This window comes from Macrosteles quadrilineatus, unplaced genomic scaffold (assembly GCF_028750875.1).
Source record: "Macrosteles quadrilineatus isolate MER2022 unplaced genomic scaffold, UCM_ALF_1.0 Scaffold_11__1_contigs__length_5352618, whole genome shotgun sequence".
In the NCBI taxonomy this organism is placed as follows: domain Eukaryota; kingdom Metazoa; phylum Arthropoda; class Insecta; order Hemiptera; family Cicadellidae; genus Macrosteles; species Macrosteles quadrilineatus.
Window position 1 is genome coordinate 561,783 of NW_026542604.1, and position 16,577 is coordinate 578,359.

The 16,577-nt window shown below is 36.5% G+C and overlaps 1 protein-coding gene across 1 annotated transcript; it reads left to right on the forward strand.

Annotated features, from left to right (window-relative positions):
* The first annotated feature begins 4,057 nt into the window (after positions 1–4,057).
* Positions 4,058–15,781, forward strand: LOC129004756 (alpha-N-acetylgalactosaminidase-like). Its single transcript, XM_054433377.1, has 9 exons — positions 4,058–4,303; positions 5,685–5,851; positions 6,274–6,448; positions 7,081–7,350; positions 7,610–7,780; positions 9,464–9,661; positions 13,147–13,311; positions 14,579–14,654; positions 15,403–15,781. Exons 2-9 carry the CDS (start codon positions 5,694–5,696, stop codon positions 15,471–15,473), a joined length of 1,284 nt encoding a protein of 427 aa, XP_054289352.1. The 5' UTR covers positions 4,058–4,303; positions 5,685–5,693; the 3' UTR covers positions 15,474–15,781.
* The last annotated feature ends 796 nt before the right edge of the window (positions 15,782–16,577 follow it).

The following is a 16,577-nucleotide window of genomic DNA, read 5'->3' on the forward strand; positions in this document are numbered from 1 at the left end:
GGACAAAACCTCATACAGATTGGTTTAAAAAACAATTTCTAATAAAGTTCAAGGGATGGTTAAAAATTTAGTATGTTGTAACTTAAAGGTAAAAAAAGGTTGTGTGCCAGTTGTCTAATCTACTTTTGTAAATACAATATTACATGTATAATTTTACCATTTGTTGGTACATCTTGCCATTGTGTTCTCACGCTTGTAAATTGTGATATATCATTTTGTATTATTGTTATGTTTTACTGAATGCTCAAAACAGTCCAGTTGTTACTATCAATGGAAGATTATAAATAATGTAGAAAACATTGCCTTTTTCTGTACCTCGTTCTTTTTCTGTATTTTTAGTGTAAATAAAATGAATTCCACGAATGTATTTGTCAGATAATTACCTATTAGTTATGAATCCTCAGAGAAATACTTTACTATTTACAATATCCAGGAATTCAATAGAGCGGTTTGCTCTTCTTCACATATAGTATTTAGAGATTCAACTATCCAAATTTGATTGGTGGATAAAAAAGAAAGCAATAAAGTACCAAAGTAAACATTTTAAAACCATTAAAATATTAAATTTCTCTGTTTTAAAACCTATTTGAGGCTTTATGTTTGTGTTCCTATGATGTCGTTGACTTCTTTGTCTTAGCATAATAACCATTGAGTGATGTGTGACAGGTCCACAGATCTCCTGATTGCCAAAAATCAATCTCAGTAATAATTAGTTGTTCTGTCGGGGAAAGAATACTTAAGAGATATATAATGTGGGACTCTCAATCGACTGTAAAAACAGTTACACACACTTACCATGCAAATAATAAAGGCAAATCTCAATCGTACTTATTGCTTATCTTATATTAACAAAAATTTTTTTTTCCGAGTTCGTTTGGCTCTTCTACCTGAACGATTTTCATGATTGAGGTCTCAAATTGAAGCTATGTAGGCACAGATTTCACATCAAGCATGAGCATTATATTCAGCATTATATTATATACAGTCCCACTCTTTGGCTTATACAATGCTTATACGTAAACAAAACTTTGCTCCCTAGGTATTTCTTATAGGTAGGCTGAGTTGAAATTGATTTTTCTTTTCCGAGTTCTTTGGCTCTTTTACCTCGAACGATTTTCATGATTGAGAACAAAAGTTAGTGTATCCTATACAGAACAAAAGGGAAGATCAATCGAAGTGCAGTACTGTAATATTAATATCAATATCGTTGAGCATAATTTTACTACAAAATGAATAACCAATTAGAGTAGCTGGAATAAGGTTAAATGCACCATTGACTTTAGCTACTCCAAATAGCCATTCAATTTATGTGAACCAAATATACCAATACCATTGACTTTGGATACTTCAAGTAGACATTCCATTTACGTGAACCCTATGTGCCATTGACCTTGGATACTACAAACACAGTAGGCTTGTAATTTATGTGAGCCAAATATACTATCGACTTCAGATACCATGGTATTTACTTCCACCATGTTCAGATACTGCAAGTAGACATGGCATTGACGACTTACGTGAACTAGGATCCAGACCACAGACTTGGGAATAAAACTGTTATTCCTTATTCTGTGATAATAGTAGTCCACGGCCACCTTTAACTCCAGGCCGCGGCCTTCGAAGTGGCAACATCGGAAGTATAGGCTGTATCAGCTGTTTTGTATCAACGGTTGCGGAAAAAATCAAGTGTAAATTTAAAATTACCATGTTGTTCTTAAGGAGAATAAATAAACTGCTGTAGCTTGCTTGTCTAAAGAACAGATGAACCTAATGATTGATGAACCTAAAGAACAGTATTTACGTAGTGGAAGTCTTGGCGGAGAATGGGATTGAGGACATGGGAGCGGAACTGAGTGGCAGGGCCGGCGAGAGCCATCTAGGGCCCCCGGGCAGAGCGATCCAGGGCCCCCTATAAGCGTCCAGTCCAGCCACCTCCGTGCCGTTTTGTTACACAACAATACATATCAAAAATACATGATAGTTTCATTAATTATCGTGAACACAGTTGCAACTTTATTTCATTCAACAATTACTAATACATAATTAAGCTCCTCCCCCAGCCCTTCATTAAATTTAGCCCAGCAGGAAGGGTAAAAAGTGGCCGTGCGTGAGTACAGTAGTCCCTTGTAGTCCCTTCCGAGCAATCAGCTGAGTGAGCTGACGAACCGACAGCCGAGTCTCCTCTCCTCTCCTCAGTCTGTTCCTGTTAAATCACTCAGCTCAATCTAGTCAGTCAGTCTACTCTACAGCGCATCTTGTACGTGTCATGGTCATGCGCCTCAACATCCTTGTTTTGAAATTTAAATGTTTGTTTTGTTTATAATTCAAATCTAATCAAAACAAACATCAGGCTCAGTGTTTCCATTTGAGGGATAAAAATCCCTTTCTAGGGATATTTAGGGCCTTCGAGGGATTGAAAAGGGATTGAGGGATAACTAGGGATAATCAGAGAAATTGAAGGATTTTTTAGATTTTCTAGGGATTTCAGGCCTTTGACATTATAAAATTGAAATATTGATAAAATAATACATTATGGCTATATTTTAACAACGTTAAACAAGGGGAAGAGTAACATCTAACTCTGCACGAAACAAGCGAAGGACTGGAGTCGGTCGGTGGAATGGAATGGCGGATCTAGATTACTGTACTGTATTTCTTTCTTAGTAGCCCTGTGCTCTGTGTCAATGTCGAATATTTGTTTTCGTTTTGATTTTGTTTGCCGGTGATTTCTGTTATGTTTTTTGGTTAGTAAGTAACTCGGTGTAAGCTTTTCACCAAGGCATGGTGGCACGGTGGTGGCCATGTTTGAAAAAGACTATTTTATTATCATTATTAAGTTTGAACATTTGGACACTTGAGTAATATTTTTGAAACAATTGTAAATACTTATAAATGAAAATTATTAGTTTATAAAATTTTAAAAATAACTATTTGTTTTAATTTTAGTCAAATAATCTTGTTTTGTACCACATAGACAGTTTTTAATCACGGCTACCTTTAATTCAAAGCCGGAGGCCGCGGCCTTCTATGTGGCAACGTTGCAAGTATACTGTTTGTTCGGAGAACGCTAAGCTAATGATACTAGACTTTATGTATTTTTTAAGAATACGAAAGCTTGGTTACTGAGCTATGAAAATTTTGACTCCACATTGAATTTACAGAAATAGATTTTCAATTTATATTGTTTTGGTTTTTGATTCTATATTATGTTTTTTTCCATGTTAACTTATGGGACGTCTGGCACTAAACAATACTACCATTGACTGGATTTATAGTCAATGATACTACGGTAAGTTACTTGCAACGTTGCCAATTCTACCAGGCCGCGGCCTGCCTGGAGTTAAAGATGGCCGTGGTTTTTTAATGGTGTAAAAATGTTTTTTATATAGTATTAATTTATAAATAATATGGGATATTGAAGAATAATATCACCAGTTACCATATTTTATTATAATATTAATAAAATGTAATAAATAATGTACATAGGTGGCTGTACATGATATCCATTGGTATTGCGGCAAAAATAATAAGTTATCTAGATTTGATGAAAAGGGATAATTGGAGGGATTATTAAAACACGGACTAGGGATAACTAGGGATTTTTTGACGTTGGCCGAGGGATATTTTTTTCTTGCGGATGGAAACACTGCATTCAGGCTAGCCTAGCCCGCTAGGCTGCTCGGTGGCTGGCATCCAGCAAGTAATTTACTATAGTTTTTAGTTTAGTATTAACTTAGTTCTAGTTTCTAGTCCTGCCCTAGTCTAGTGTCATCCTCTTCATCCTTGACCTTATTATTTTATTCATCATCCACTTGTCGCCGTGTTGTGAATAAACTTAGGGACTAACCTTTTTCGATACAAACAGCAGATATACTGTACAGTAACAAAAAATATTAAGTTAACAAAAACTAGTTTTTAATAGGAAATTTTTGTTTGTGAAATAGGCTTATTTTATCTTAGTTTCAGCCAATGTCATTGTTTAGAGATTGAATAAAGTTGTTGGAAGAAAACCGGTTATGCAAAATAAGCTAAACGCCGAATAGGCTTCTTTGATGATCATATACTGTGAAGTTAGGATGCGGATGTGCCTGTACCAGTTTTATCGCAAGCAATTATAATTAATTGTATTTGGGAAATTATCTGTAGGTTATGTGGTTTTCAATTGAAAACTGCTAAGTAGTAGCCTACTTGGGTTTGGGTCTAACTTAATTAGTTTAAGTTAGCTTGAACTAAGTATAGCACGACAGTGTAGATTGTAAAACTTGGATATCTTAGGCCTACTCCATCCATCAAAAACATACAAGTAAGTTTAGCTATTTGATGACTTAAGAGTCAGACTTAGACCAAACAAAATCAAACGTTCTTTAAGTTATCCATTGTAACAAACTTAACTTACCAATCGATAATGGAGTCAGATATAAAATGTTTTGCCCAACATTGTCTGAATTAATGTTTATTTACTGTAGGCCTAAGTACTAAAATGTTCTTTCTTTATTTAGGCTATAGCTATTTCATTACGCCAACATCTCCTTAACTGATCTTTAACTTAGCCTAACTTATCTTGAATAAATATTTTCCAAGTTTGGTCAAAAAAGTATACTAGGCTAAGCCTTAAAAGATTTTGTCATTTTTAAAGACCGACATTTGATTGCCAATTTTACTTGTCTAGCCAAGTTGTAAATGGACTTTTAAAAGGGACTTATATACATTACCGCCTAACTGTACAGCATCGGTGGAAGAATTTTGCTGCCTAAGCTGTACATATTAAGGCCAGGGTCACACGAGGCGGATCATTCGCGCGGATAATCTGCGTGTTCCAAAAACACATTGAATCAAATGAGAGTAGCCACACAAGGTGAAGTTAAGCCGCCTGGGCGGATTGTCTGCACCATGTCATGGCTCATCCGGTGTTGGAGGGGATGACACACGCAGTCTTATAGGAGTGGCCACACCATACGGATCGTCCGCGCGATTGGAGCTCATCTTTGGGCATTTTTACCTAGTTGTTTTCTTGAGTTTGTGTTTTGTGTGTTTTGGTTTATAGTTACAGTATAATGTTTGATACGGACAAATTAATAGAACTGGTTAAAGACAAACCATGTTTGTGGGAAAATAGCTTAACAAATACTCGGACAGGAGCTGCCAGAAAAAGGCGTGGCTTGAAATTGCTGAATTATTTTATGGTTATTTTATTTCTTAAGAGTGTAGCCTTATAGCCTATGCGGTCGCAATTCAAGTAGCTAATCAAACGATCCTATTGATGTAGGCTACGATAATAACCAAAAAACTCCGAACTTTGGTCTTGCATGTGCTCGTAAGAGGTTTGAAATACAAATGGTTTTTCCGTTATGAAGGGGTGGACCCAATGATTGTTATTAACCTTTGGTTCCAGCTCACCACACGCTTCTAATGCCCAAACTAATAAGCCTATAAGCCTAAGTGTTTCGTCCATGACTAACAAGTGAATTAAACCATGTTCTACTACAGCACGTAGGCTGGGAAAACCCAACAGGAAGCGGTTCATCCGCTCCGTGTGGCCAGGACACTGACCGCGTGGCTTATCTTCGCACTAAGATAAGCTGCACAGATCATCTGCCCTGTGTGGCTCCGGCCTTAGCCTACAGATAAAAGATGCTGCACACTGATTATTTTAATATAGCTTAAAGAGTTATTTTTATGCCCAGGTTGGAGTTATGAAGCTTCATTGCTTGTTTGTGTGCTTTATGGTGTTCCTGGATCAAGCGAACTGCCTCAATAATGGTCTTGCCCTCACACCACCCATGGGTTGGATGTCGTGGCAGAGATATCGGTGTACAACCAACTGTACACTCTACCCCTATGAGTGTATCAGGTAAGTCTGGTAATCTAAATATTGTACTTATCTAGAAGGAGTGGAGTAAACAAAGTCTTTTGGTGAATCATTCTAGAGGAAACATTGCTCTTCCCTTGATAAAGCTTTAACATCTTTTTCTATGGAATTCCTCTTCAGGCAGAAGGCCCCCTTAAAAATGGGCTTTATACTTTTACCTGTTCATTTACGTTCTTTTTTTACCTATTTAAAAGTGGTCAAGATTAAAAACTTAACATGGGGAACGCATTGCTTCCTAAAGTAGGCTTTACTAACCTAGAAACTTCATGAAGTTTAAATTCAAATACAAGAATACAGTAAGTTTCTAACCTTGTAGCTAGTAATTAATTAGACAGTAGGTTAGTTTATCACTCCTTCAATAATTGTACTTTACCATTTATTCTATATATTGACCATGTTTGCAGCGAGTGGCTAATACGAAATGCCACAGATTTGCTGGTGTCTGAGGGTTATGCTGAGTTAGGCTACAAGTATGTCATCATTGACGACTGTTGGATGATGACTTCCCGAGATGATCTTGGAAAACTTCATCCAGATCCTGACCGGTTTACCTCTGGAATGCATGCGCTTTCAAATTACGTAAGTGTATGGCTGAATTTTAAAAGTTGTGTTTGGAAGTTGAACTAAAGTTGGTTACTCACACTCCACTACATTGTACCAAACATTTTTAGGAGGGGGTTGGATATTACCTACCTCTAGGTACATTAACAGCCTAACCTAAATCATTCTTAACGTTTTAAGTTCTAAGACTAAGCTAGCCTACATAATATCATGATATATCTCTGGGTGACACAAACTCAACATTTCCAGATAGGCTAGTGACATGATCATAAGTTAGTTGAAGAGGTTTTGGCTACTGAATGTTTGACTTGGGACTGTCCAGAATTGTGCTAAAAAGATACAAGATATATTGCAAGTAGGCCTAAATTAACTTTTTCAATCTCTGTATAAATTTGCCCCTTGTAAAATTAGCCAGGTCTTCTGTTTTTAACAATTAATTTACAAAGTAACATAACGTTTATCTAAATCATTTTGTTGTTGTTTACTGTGTTATGTAGAATGATAAATTACTAACAACAATCTAACCTATTTGTTATGAAATATTACATCTTTGTTTATGCGCATTGTTGTACTTGGAGATGTTGCAGATATGTTCCTAGCTTTACTCTTTCTATATAAACAACAATCATTTTATAGAATTTTTTTCACAGGTCCACTCCAAAGGTTTGAAGTTCGGCATTTACCAGGACTATGGGGTGAAGACTTGTGCTGGGTATCCAGGTCTGCTAGGCCACATGGAGATTGACGCAAATACCTTTGCTGAATGGGAGGTTGACTACGTCAAAGTAGACGGTTGCAACTCCGACCCCTGGACAATGGACGAAGGGTACCCAAAGTTTGGCCGTTACTTGAACAAAACCGGCCGGCCGATGGTGTACTCATGCAGCTGGCCTTATTACCAAAGGGAACAAAATGTTCCGGTAACTATTTGATTTAGTTAACGTTGAAGCATCCTAGGCTAAGATCGTGTAGGAATGAATTAACTAGGTACTGATTTTTTAGTGGTTGATTTTTCATCCAGAATCAATTTAATAAGTAGAAAGTGCAGCTAATTTTCCACTTCCATTTAACTCAACACTAAGTGCATTGAAAAGTTATTTGTACTCACACGTGATATTTAATGTTAGAAATATAGCTTTTTATACTATCAATGATAAACATACCTATTTATGTTTTCAGATAAACTTTGCAGCGATCGCAGAACACTGCAACTTGTGGAGGCTGTATGAAGATGTACAAGACTCGTGGGGTGTCGGGGCTGGCAGTGTGAGAGACATCATGGACTACTACGCTAATAGAAAGGATGTCACCCAGTACGCTGGTCCTGGCCACTGGAATGATCCTGATATGGTAGGTTCACAATCGTGAAAAGCAGAATAATCTGATTTTCCCTGTGACTGACAAAACCATCATGACTTTGTTTTCCGTACAAATAGGGTTTTAATATACCTACAGGTTGAAGAGAGAATGATCTCCAACAACTGAAACGATGTTACCTGAATATCATTGTGATCAATTATAGGCTACTGTAAAATGAATTTTGCAACCAACTGTTTCTTAAACAACAATAATAAAAAGAATAAGTTTCTGAATTTGACTCACAAAAACGTAGTCATCTTTTAGCATTTTAAATTTGGATATAAAACATTGAGGAAAACAATTTAACCTTTTAGGTGCTAGAATATTTTTTGTAGTTTTCCAAAAATGCTAGAGTTATTTACTTATTTCGTCCAAAAAGTGCTAGGCTTGCCACGGGGGCGAAGTGTAGCGTGGGAGAAAAAAATCTGTTAAAATAATATTTTTAACCTGAGAAGTTAGGAACGATATATCGTTGCATAGCACTGAAAGGGTTAATCTGATTAAAATGTATACACCTGTTGAAATTGATAAAATGGAATAGCAGAATGCTAATCATAACAGATTTTGTGTACAATCCAACATTTGATTATGATATGAGATATGATGTGTAATGTATAGTGTATGTATGTGTTATATTTAAAATTGATATACCGTATATTACTATTTAAGTTTCAGGCTCTCTATGACTCACCGTCTTATAACTGCGGCCACATTTCTTTTTCAGTCCTTTTTGCTTGATCCTTAAAACCAAACATACGTGCAGCATAAGTAAAATTAGTCACATAAAAAGTTTTTTTTTTTCATTTTAATAATATTTCTAAATAATTTTAGAAGAGGCAGATATATTATTTTGTTTAGTATGATTATTGTTTAAGAGCTTCTCATGGCAACTTAGGTAAGATCATGTGGCAATCAGAGGCCCAGATGGCTGTATGGGCTGGGTAGGCAGCTCCTCTACTGTTGTCTACGTCAGTATTGTCAACGGTTGATCACTATTGTATGTTTACAGCTCATCATTGGCAACTTTGGTCTGACTGTGTGGCAATCAGAGGCCCAGATGGCTGTATGGGCTGTGTTAGCAGCTCCTCTACTGTTGTCTACGTCAGTATTGTCAACGGTTGATCACTATTGTGTGTTTACAGCTCATCATTGGCAACTTTGATCTGACTGTGTGGCAATCAGAGGCCCAGATGGCTGTATGGGCTGTGTTAGCAGCTCCTCTACTGTTGTCTACGTCAGTATTGTCAACGGTTGATCACTATTGTGTGTTTACAGCTCATCATTGGCAACTTTGGTCTGACTGTGTGGCAATCAGAGGCCCAGATGGCTGTATGGGCTGTGTTAGCAGCTCCTCTACTGTTGTCTACGTCAGTATTGTCAACGGTTGATCACTATTGTATGTTTACAGCTCATCATTGGCAACTTTGGCCTGACCGTGTGGCAATCAGAGGCCCAGATGGCAGTATGGGCTGTGTTAGCAGCTCCTCTACTGTTGTCTACGTCAGTATTGTCAACGGTTCATCACTATTGTGTGTTTACAGCTCATCATTGGCAACTTTAGTCTGACTGTGTGGCAATCAGAGGCCCAGACTGCTGTATGGGCTGTGTAGGCAGCTCATCTACTGTTGTCTACGTCAGTATTGTCTATGGCGCATCACTATTGTGTATTTACAGCTCATCATTGGCAACTTTGGTCTGACTGTGTGGCAATCAGAGGCCCAGATGGCTGTATGGGCTGTGTTGGCAGCACCTCTACTGTTGTCTACGGACCTTGCCAATGTACAGCCAGAGTTAAAACACATTTTGCAGAACAAACGAGTCATCGCCATCAACCAAGATCCTCTTGGCATACAAGGAGAAAGGATTCACACTGTAAGTAAACCTTCTCGGCATGCTCATACATTTTTAAGGCAAATTTGGTATACCCAATATTTTTAGTGAGGCACATAAGTTTTCTCTCTAAAATATTAGCTTTTTTCAAATGGTTCATATAGCTCAGCTTAGGAAACACTGAAAGTGTACTGTAATGCACTTGTTATGATAAATTAATTCCCCTGTAATTGGGCTATGCTGGCATCTAGACCAGGGGTCTCAAACCCTATTTACTCATGGGCCGCATTGTAAATTTTTGGAGGAAAGGTGGAAACGTTTCAGTGTAGAATTGTAGCCCCTTCCAAATTGCTACGAGGTAGATTTCTAATTAAGAGTTCAGAGGTGATTTTGAAATTTTCTTGCTAATTTTGTATTTGCCTATATTTAATTTGTTGACTACCTATCTAAAATTATTTACGTTTTTGTGCGAATGATGCTTAGACTAAACCAAACACCTGGGCATTGAGAATTGTTCTTGGGTTTCGTAATGATCTGGGATCACAATAGACACCAATAGCCAATAAGAGTCAATTAATTGACAGCATTCCATTGGTTCTCTTTAAACTTCATCACTGGAATGGCCATTACTGGAGATCATCACAGTATTACTGATACCGCAATAGATGTTCACAATGCAGTCGACGATATTGCCAAGACCTCAAGACATGCTCACGAGTGTTGCCGCGACCGCGGGGTATGATCATAATTTTGCTTAGACTGCAAGACACACTCACAAGTGTTGCCGTGTCCCTGAGTGGCAATCGTGGTATTGCCAAGTTACTGCAAGATATGCTCACAAGCGTTGCTGCACTCCTCAATCATCAGTGTATACCATCATATCAAAATAATTATTTCTCAGTAGGCCTTTGCGGGCCGGATAAAATTTGTTTACCATATGTGGCTCGCTGCCCGTACATTGTAGAGCCCTGATTTTAGACTATCTACCATGTTTGTGACAACTTTATAACTTTCTTCTGTGTTTATGGTGAACCATTAAGGCTGTGTCCGTGGTAATATTTTAACAATCTACCATGACATGAGCTATGCAGTAAGTTTTAAATACAATAAAACTAATAAAAGTGATTTCGTGCTTTTTTATTAATTTTTGTTACGGGACGCGACCTGATCGGGTGGAAGTTATGTCTAGACTGTACCGTACAGTGTTATTTTTTGTTTTTACCGTCATAAATGTTCAGATTTAAATGTGTAAATGTGCTTGCCTTTTTTATTATCAATTAACGACCTTCATAAAATGAAGCGATAGACATCATGACCGGCCTGAAGATGACTCCCAATATGAGTTGAAACCGGTTGCTATACAGCAATGCACTGGGTCGGAAAAATGCAGGTATCTTACACCAATTTATAAGTACAGTAAAGTCCTGCTTATCCAAGGTAATTGGGACCAAAGGCACCTCGGATACGTAAAAACTCGGTTAACACGGAAAGTATTGAGAATATTTAAAGTTAGGCTAGAAATAGGTTAGTAATGATAAAACATCGCAAAAGAATCACTTACATTACTTTATTGAAAAAATTGCACTTCTTCACTTTTGTTCCATTACACTGTAAATACAACCAGGTTTACAATTAGTCAGAGAAACTTATTTTGGTGAAAAGAAATTTAAAATGGTTTTCTCGCGTAGTTTAGCTCCTCCTTCCTTGGCTGCGATGTTCCGCCATTGCTGAAGGCAGAGTACATCTGACGTCGTGGCCTCGGGCTGCTGTTCCATCTAAGCCAGTGCCTTCTCGAAAGCTTTCAGTCCGTCCGTGTGTGATATGCGTTCGGCTTCGGCTGACTCGTCGTCAGTAGCATAATTTTTATTTCCTTCACACTCATCACGATTTACAACATTTACGATGTCGTTCTCGGTCAATTCATCTGTTTTGTTTCCGTTTACCCAGTCCAACATATCTTCTTGAGTAACTGGCTCACTTGTAGACAAAATATTTGTTAGTGTAATAAGCTCACTGACATCGGTTTCGTCAGTTTTTGATCCATCGTTAGAGGGAGGGCTTTCTGTTAATTTTTGGATCCTAAAAAGCTTCCTCCATGATTCCCTGACTGCTATCTGCCAAATCGTCCCATGATTCGGCGACCCAGTAAGAAACATTCTTAATGGTTATTGCTTTCTGAGTTGCAGGGGCAGTGTTTCCTTTGTCCAACTGTTCAATCAAGTAGGTCAACAGTATTTTCCATAGTTACTCTTGAACGTTTCAAGAGCACCTGGCGACTGAATTAGTGAAGTAACATTAGGTGGCAAGAATATTGCCTTAATGTCTCCACTTAACAGATTGTCAGAGTCAGGGTGTGAGCGGGCATTGTCTAGAATCAATACGGCCTTGCGTGGGAGATTCCTTTTCTTTAAAAAAATGCTTCTACAATAGGTACAAAATTTGACCATCCATCCAAGCATTTTTTTGATTTTCGTACAGCACTGGTAAGCATTCACCATTGGTTCAGGTTTTTGAACCCTCGAGGGTTCTTTGCTTTACCGATAACCACTGGTTTCAATTTCAAACTCCCGGATGCATTGTAACATCATCCCAGAACAGTAACCCTATCCTTTTTATCTTTATCCAGGTGCTGTCTGCTCATCCCTAGCTGCTAACGTTTTAGATGGTAACATTCGGTAATTAAGGCTTGTTTCGACGTAATTAATTATCTGTTCTGAAGTAAGACCATGTTAAAATATCAGGGTTTCCAATTTTTTTTTTAACTGTATTGTCATTAGAATTTGCTAACAACTTTTCTCTGCTAATATCTAACTGTCTTATCCCAAACCTCTTCTTCCATTGGTCTAGCCACCCTGTGCTAGCAGTAAAAGGTTCATCGCCATCTTTGAAATGTTTTTGAAACACAATTGCTTTGGCTTGGATGATTGGTCCACTTAATGGACAAACCAGTGACCTCATTTGGGAGAACCATATAAACAAAGCCTCAGATGTCTTTTCATACTCACATTTTTTCATAGTTTTCCTACTTGAAATGTTATTAAAACTGCTGCTCTGAGAAGCCCAACCTTCAATTTCAGATCTTTTACGCCGCCAGTCTCCCACAGTCACTTCACCAACACCTAGTTCCTTAGCCACTTTCTTAATAGATTCTCCAAACAACAGTACGTTTCCATTTGGCGTTTACCACTCATGATGTGCTTAGAAATAACACAACGTAACAGTAGCTTTAGCGTTACTCACCACAGTATTGACAACTAAGCAAAACCAAGAGCAAAATGGGGGGCGGGCAGTAAACCACAAACACACTCTCCTTTAGCCGAACACACCCGACGTTTGCCGACCGCTGCCGACTTTTACAGATATCTGTCCACCTCTGATTTGATGCAATTTTGACATTTTTATTTTCAAGATGTGCTTCGGTTAACCCAGAAGCTCGGGTAATCGGGACTCTACTGTATTTAAATGCGAGCTAGTTTGTTTGGAAATTATTTTTGTTGCAATTTTTAATTTTAACATAATCTTTTCAGAGAGAAAAAATCAACACTTGGGTTCGGCCAATTTCTCCTAAAGTTGGGGAACACTTCTCGTTTGCTGTGGCATTTGTGAGCTACCGAGCTGATGGGATGCCGTACCGTTACAACGTCACTGTGTTAAACCTTGGCCTACGCAACCCTGCTGGTTATATCGTCAATGTAAGTTAGAAATTAATATGCTTGTTTGTAATTTGTAAAAGTATCGTTCCTTATTTGAAAATATTAATAGAATAGAAACTTACCAAAAACATCTCCCTTTTTTAAAAACAGCACCACAGGTCGAGGGTTTGGATTTAAATCCGTGAAGTTCACCTTTAGTGACAGATTGAGGTAAGAGTGTATAATAAATTGTGAAAGTTGCACCTTAAATCAGGCATTTTGTTACTTACCATCCTCAGTGTCCGACTTCTTTTATACTAATTTGTAGTTTTTTTTAACAAGATTAGGGGAAAACTTGGTAAAAACATGCAAAGATGGATCAATGAATAATTAGTGGGACTCAAAAGATTAATGAACATTTAAAGGTAATCTCTATGTTATTGTTAGGGAATTTTCCATGTAGGGAATGCTATTACCGTAAGTCTCATGGTAAGACCTATACCTGAGACCGATTTTTGTTTCTGTTATTTTTTTGTGGCCAGTTGTTAAAAGACGCAATCCGTTCAAATTCATTTACATGTGTGTTGTGTTGTTCCACGATTCTAGTAAAAATCATCTGATTTTGATAAATTTCTGTACAATGTCTAAACCTAGAATAATTTTTGGGGTAAAAATTTGAGTTTCCCATTTTTGACCGTCAATTTCTTTCAAAACTTTTTTTAGAGCCTAGAAAACAAATAATTTAGTACACTGAAGCGCTGTTGTACAGCTAATGGTCACGGAGAATCTGACCATTTTGAGGGAATATTTTAGTAGAAATTGAGCCAGGTAAATGGAAATTGGCTTAGTCTGCAGGTTTGCTATGGCGGGGGTATTTATATCAACCATGGTACCTAGGGAAATTAAATGCTGCCAACATTAATGTGCTTGTTTAAAATGGATACCATTTTGATAAAATTAATTAATTTATTTCATACTATGCTTTTAATATTTCAATAAAAAAACACAAACTTTATAACCTTCTCTGTAGAAGCAAACCTACGTACTCATTAAACTTAATATCACTTAAATAGGGAATTTGACAAAAGGAGTAGAAGCAAACCTATGTACTCATTAAACTTAATATTAATTAAATAGGGAATTTGAAAAAAGGATTATTTTTTAATAAACAACCCAACTAGGCAAATGGAAATTCAGTTACCCTGCACGTTTGCTGCGGTGGGGGTATTTTGTATTGTTTCAAAGTACTCTTAACCTAGCTATAGGTAGCTCATGTAAGCCTTTATGAGCAGTACATGATATTCTAACATTTAATGTTTTCCCCCAGGACTTATTTGGAACATCCTATTGTGATGAAATGGTCAAACCAACATCTCTCCTACAAGTACGGATCAACCCCAGTGGTAAGACTTCTTAAATTTTCACCTTCTGTTTTTCATAACAATTCATTAGTACCCAGTATCAAAATGTTCCTTGGTCTTAAAATATTCTCTGAATTATAGCTGTTTATCTACATCCTTCCACCTTTTTCCATATTTTCCTCTCTTTTTCACATCCCTCCTCATCTCATCCATCCATTCCCGTTGATGTCTTCCTTTCGGTATTCTTTCCTGTCTCCTCATATCACATTCAACTCGATTTTCTTATGTATTCCCCTTTTTCTTGTGTCTAAATACTAAGTAAATCATGTCAACATTTTCAATACAAGTATTTTTTAAACTAAACCATGTTTATAGACCAACTCAATAAATTACATTTAAAAAAACAAACCTCAGTACAAGGAATATTTGTCTTAAATAGGCTTCAACGGTCACTAATTAGTAATTATTGATACATGGTCTTCTGGGAAACGTTGGTAGCCGTTAGTCTTGCGTCGTTTTTGACACGGTCGGCCCCAGAAGACTAAATTGTATCTTTCCACAATAAGGAATATTGTGTAAACGTAGAAGTTTGCTGTTTTTAAATGTTGTTGTATGTGTACATTACACTTTCCAAAATTGTTTTTATATATTTAAAACTAATTAAAAAAAAAGTTTTTTCTCCAAAAACTATTGTTATTTTTATTATGTTTTTTTTTCTATGTGATTAACAGATCTCAAACCAGTAATTTGACAAGTGCATGTGATTTTAAATAAATGTTTTTGGTTCTAGGTGTTGTGTTTTTGGAACTGAAGGCTGTCTCGCAAAAACAATGTGAGCAAGAAGAAGAATCAAAATGTTAAACGAACAAAGTAAAATTTAGTGTTATGTTATTCATTCATTCTCTAAGAACAATTCGTACACATACAGTGTATTTATTATTATTTGTTTCTACTACAGACTATTTGCTCAACTTTTTATACATTTTCTTATTGAATATACACTATTTTATACAAAATCTTAAATATTTCAGCTTTTATTATTCTTAATGGCCTTTCCCCCAAAAATTAATTATACTCCGTTCAAAAAATTTACTTACTTTGAAACAACATTACCGGTACCATTACCGTACAAAGTACGGAAAAATATTTGCAATAACATTACCTTTGTTAATGTACCGGTATATGACGTGTCCTATTTCTTTGTAAAAAGATCAATAGAATAAATGATTCTTATTCTTATTCTTAACAGCCAACAACTGATCAGCTGATATATAGATTAATCTTAAAAAAAGTATGAAATAAAAAAAGCACTTAATGAAGGTGATCTGTTCCATTTCAAATTGTTGAGTAAATGACCCTAGGACAAATTGTTGAAATCGACCTTACCTTGAGCTTTTTTATCACATGGTATTAAAATGGTCAGCTATATTGATAGGCTATATAAAATGGTCATGTATACAGAATTAAACCAGCAGGCGTTAATTAAAATGATTAATTAATTATTTCACTAAAATTCTGGCTTCTTTTTTATATTTAAAAAGAAGTTTTGTTTCCACAATGAATAATAAATACTAAGACTACATTTTTAAATAGTTTTTGTTCATTGAATCACTATCCCAAGGGAAGCTTTAGAAAATCGCTCTATTTCACTTTCACTCATCACACATTTTCAGGAAACATGAATCCTGCTTCATTTTATAATGTTAACCATATTTCAGAATACAATTTAATTATTAATTTGATTATACGTGGAACAACTTATCATATTCATTTATACTGTGTGTTGGGGTTGATTTGAATGGTTAACTCCAAAGTGACAATAGACAATAGACAAAGCTTTGCTGTACATAAAACCTGAACACCAATATTACAAAAGTAATTCCCAAGCTGGTAAATAGTCATCTAGGTTCCTTAATCTAAATTAACAAGAGTGAAGCCATTATAATTTATCTTTAAAAGAAGTAT

Excerpts from the sequence above, each read along its gene's own strand:
- LOC129004756 (XM_054433377.1), top strand. The coding sequence starts at position 5,694 with ATGAAGCTTCATTGCTTGTTTGTGTGCTTTATGGTGTTCCTGGATCAA. Across the intron at positions 5,852-6,273 it reads TACCCCTATGAGTGTATCAG|CGAGTGGCTAATACGAAATG; the intron begins GTAAGTCTGGTA and ends CCATGTTTGCAG. Across the intron at positions 6,449-7,080 it reads TGCATGCGCTTTCAAATTAC|GTCCACTCCAAAGGTTTGAA; the intron begins GTAAGTGTATGG and ends TTTTTTTCACAG.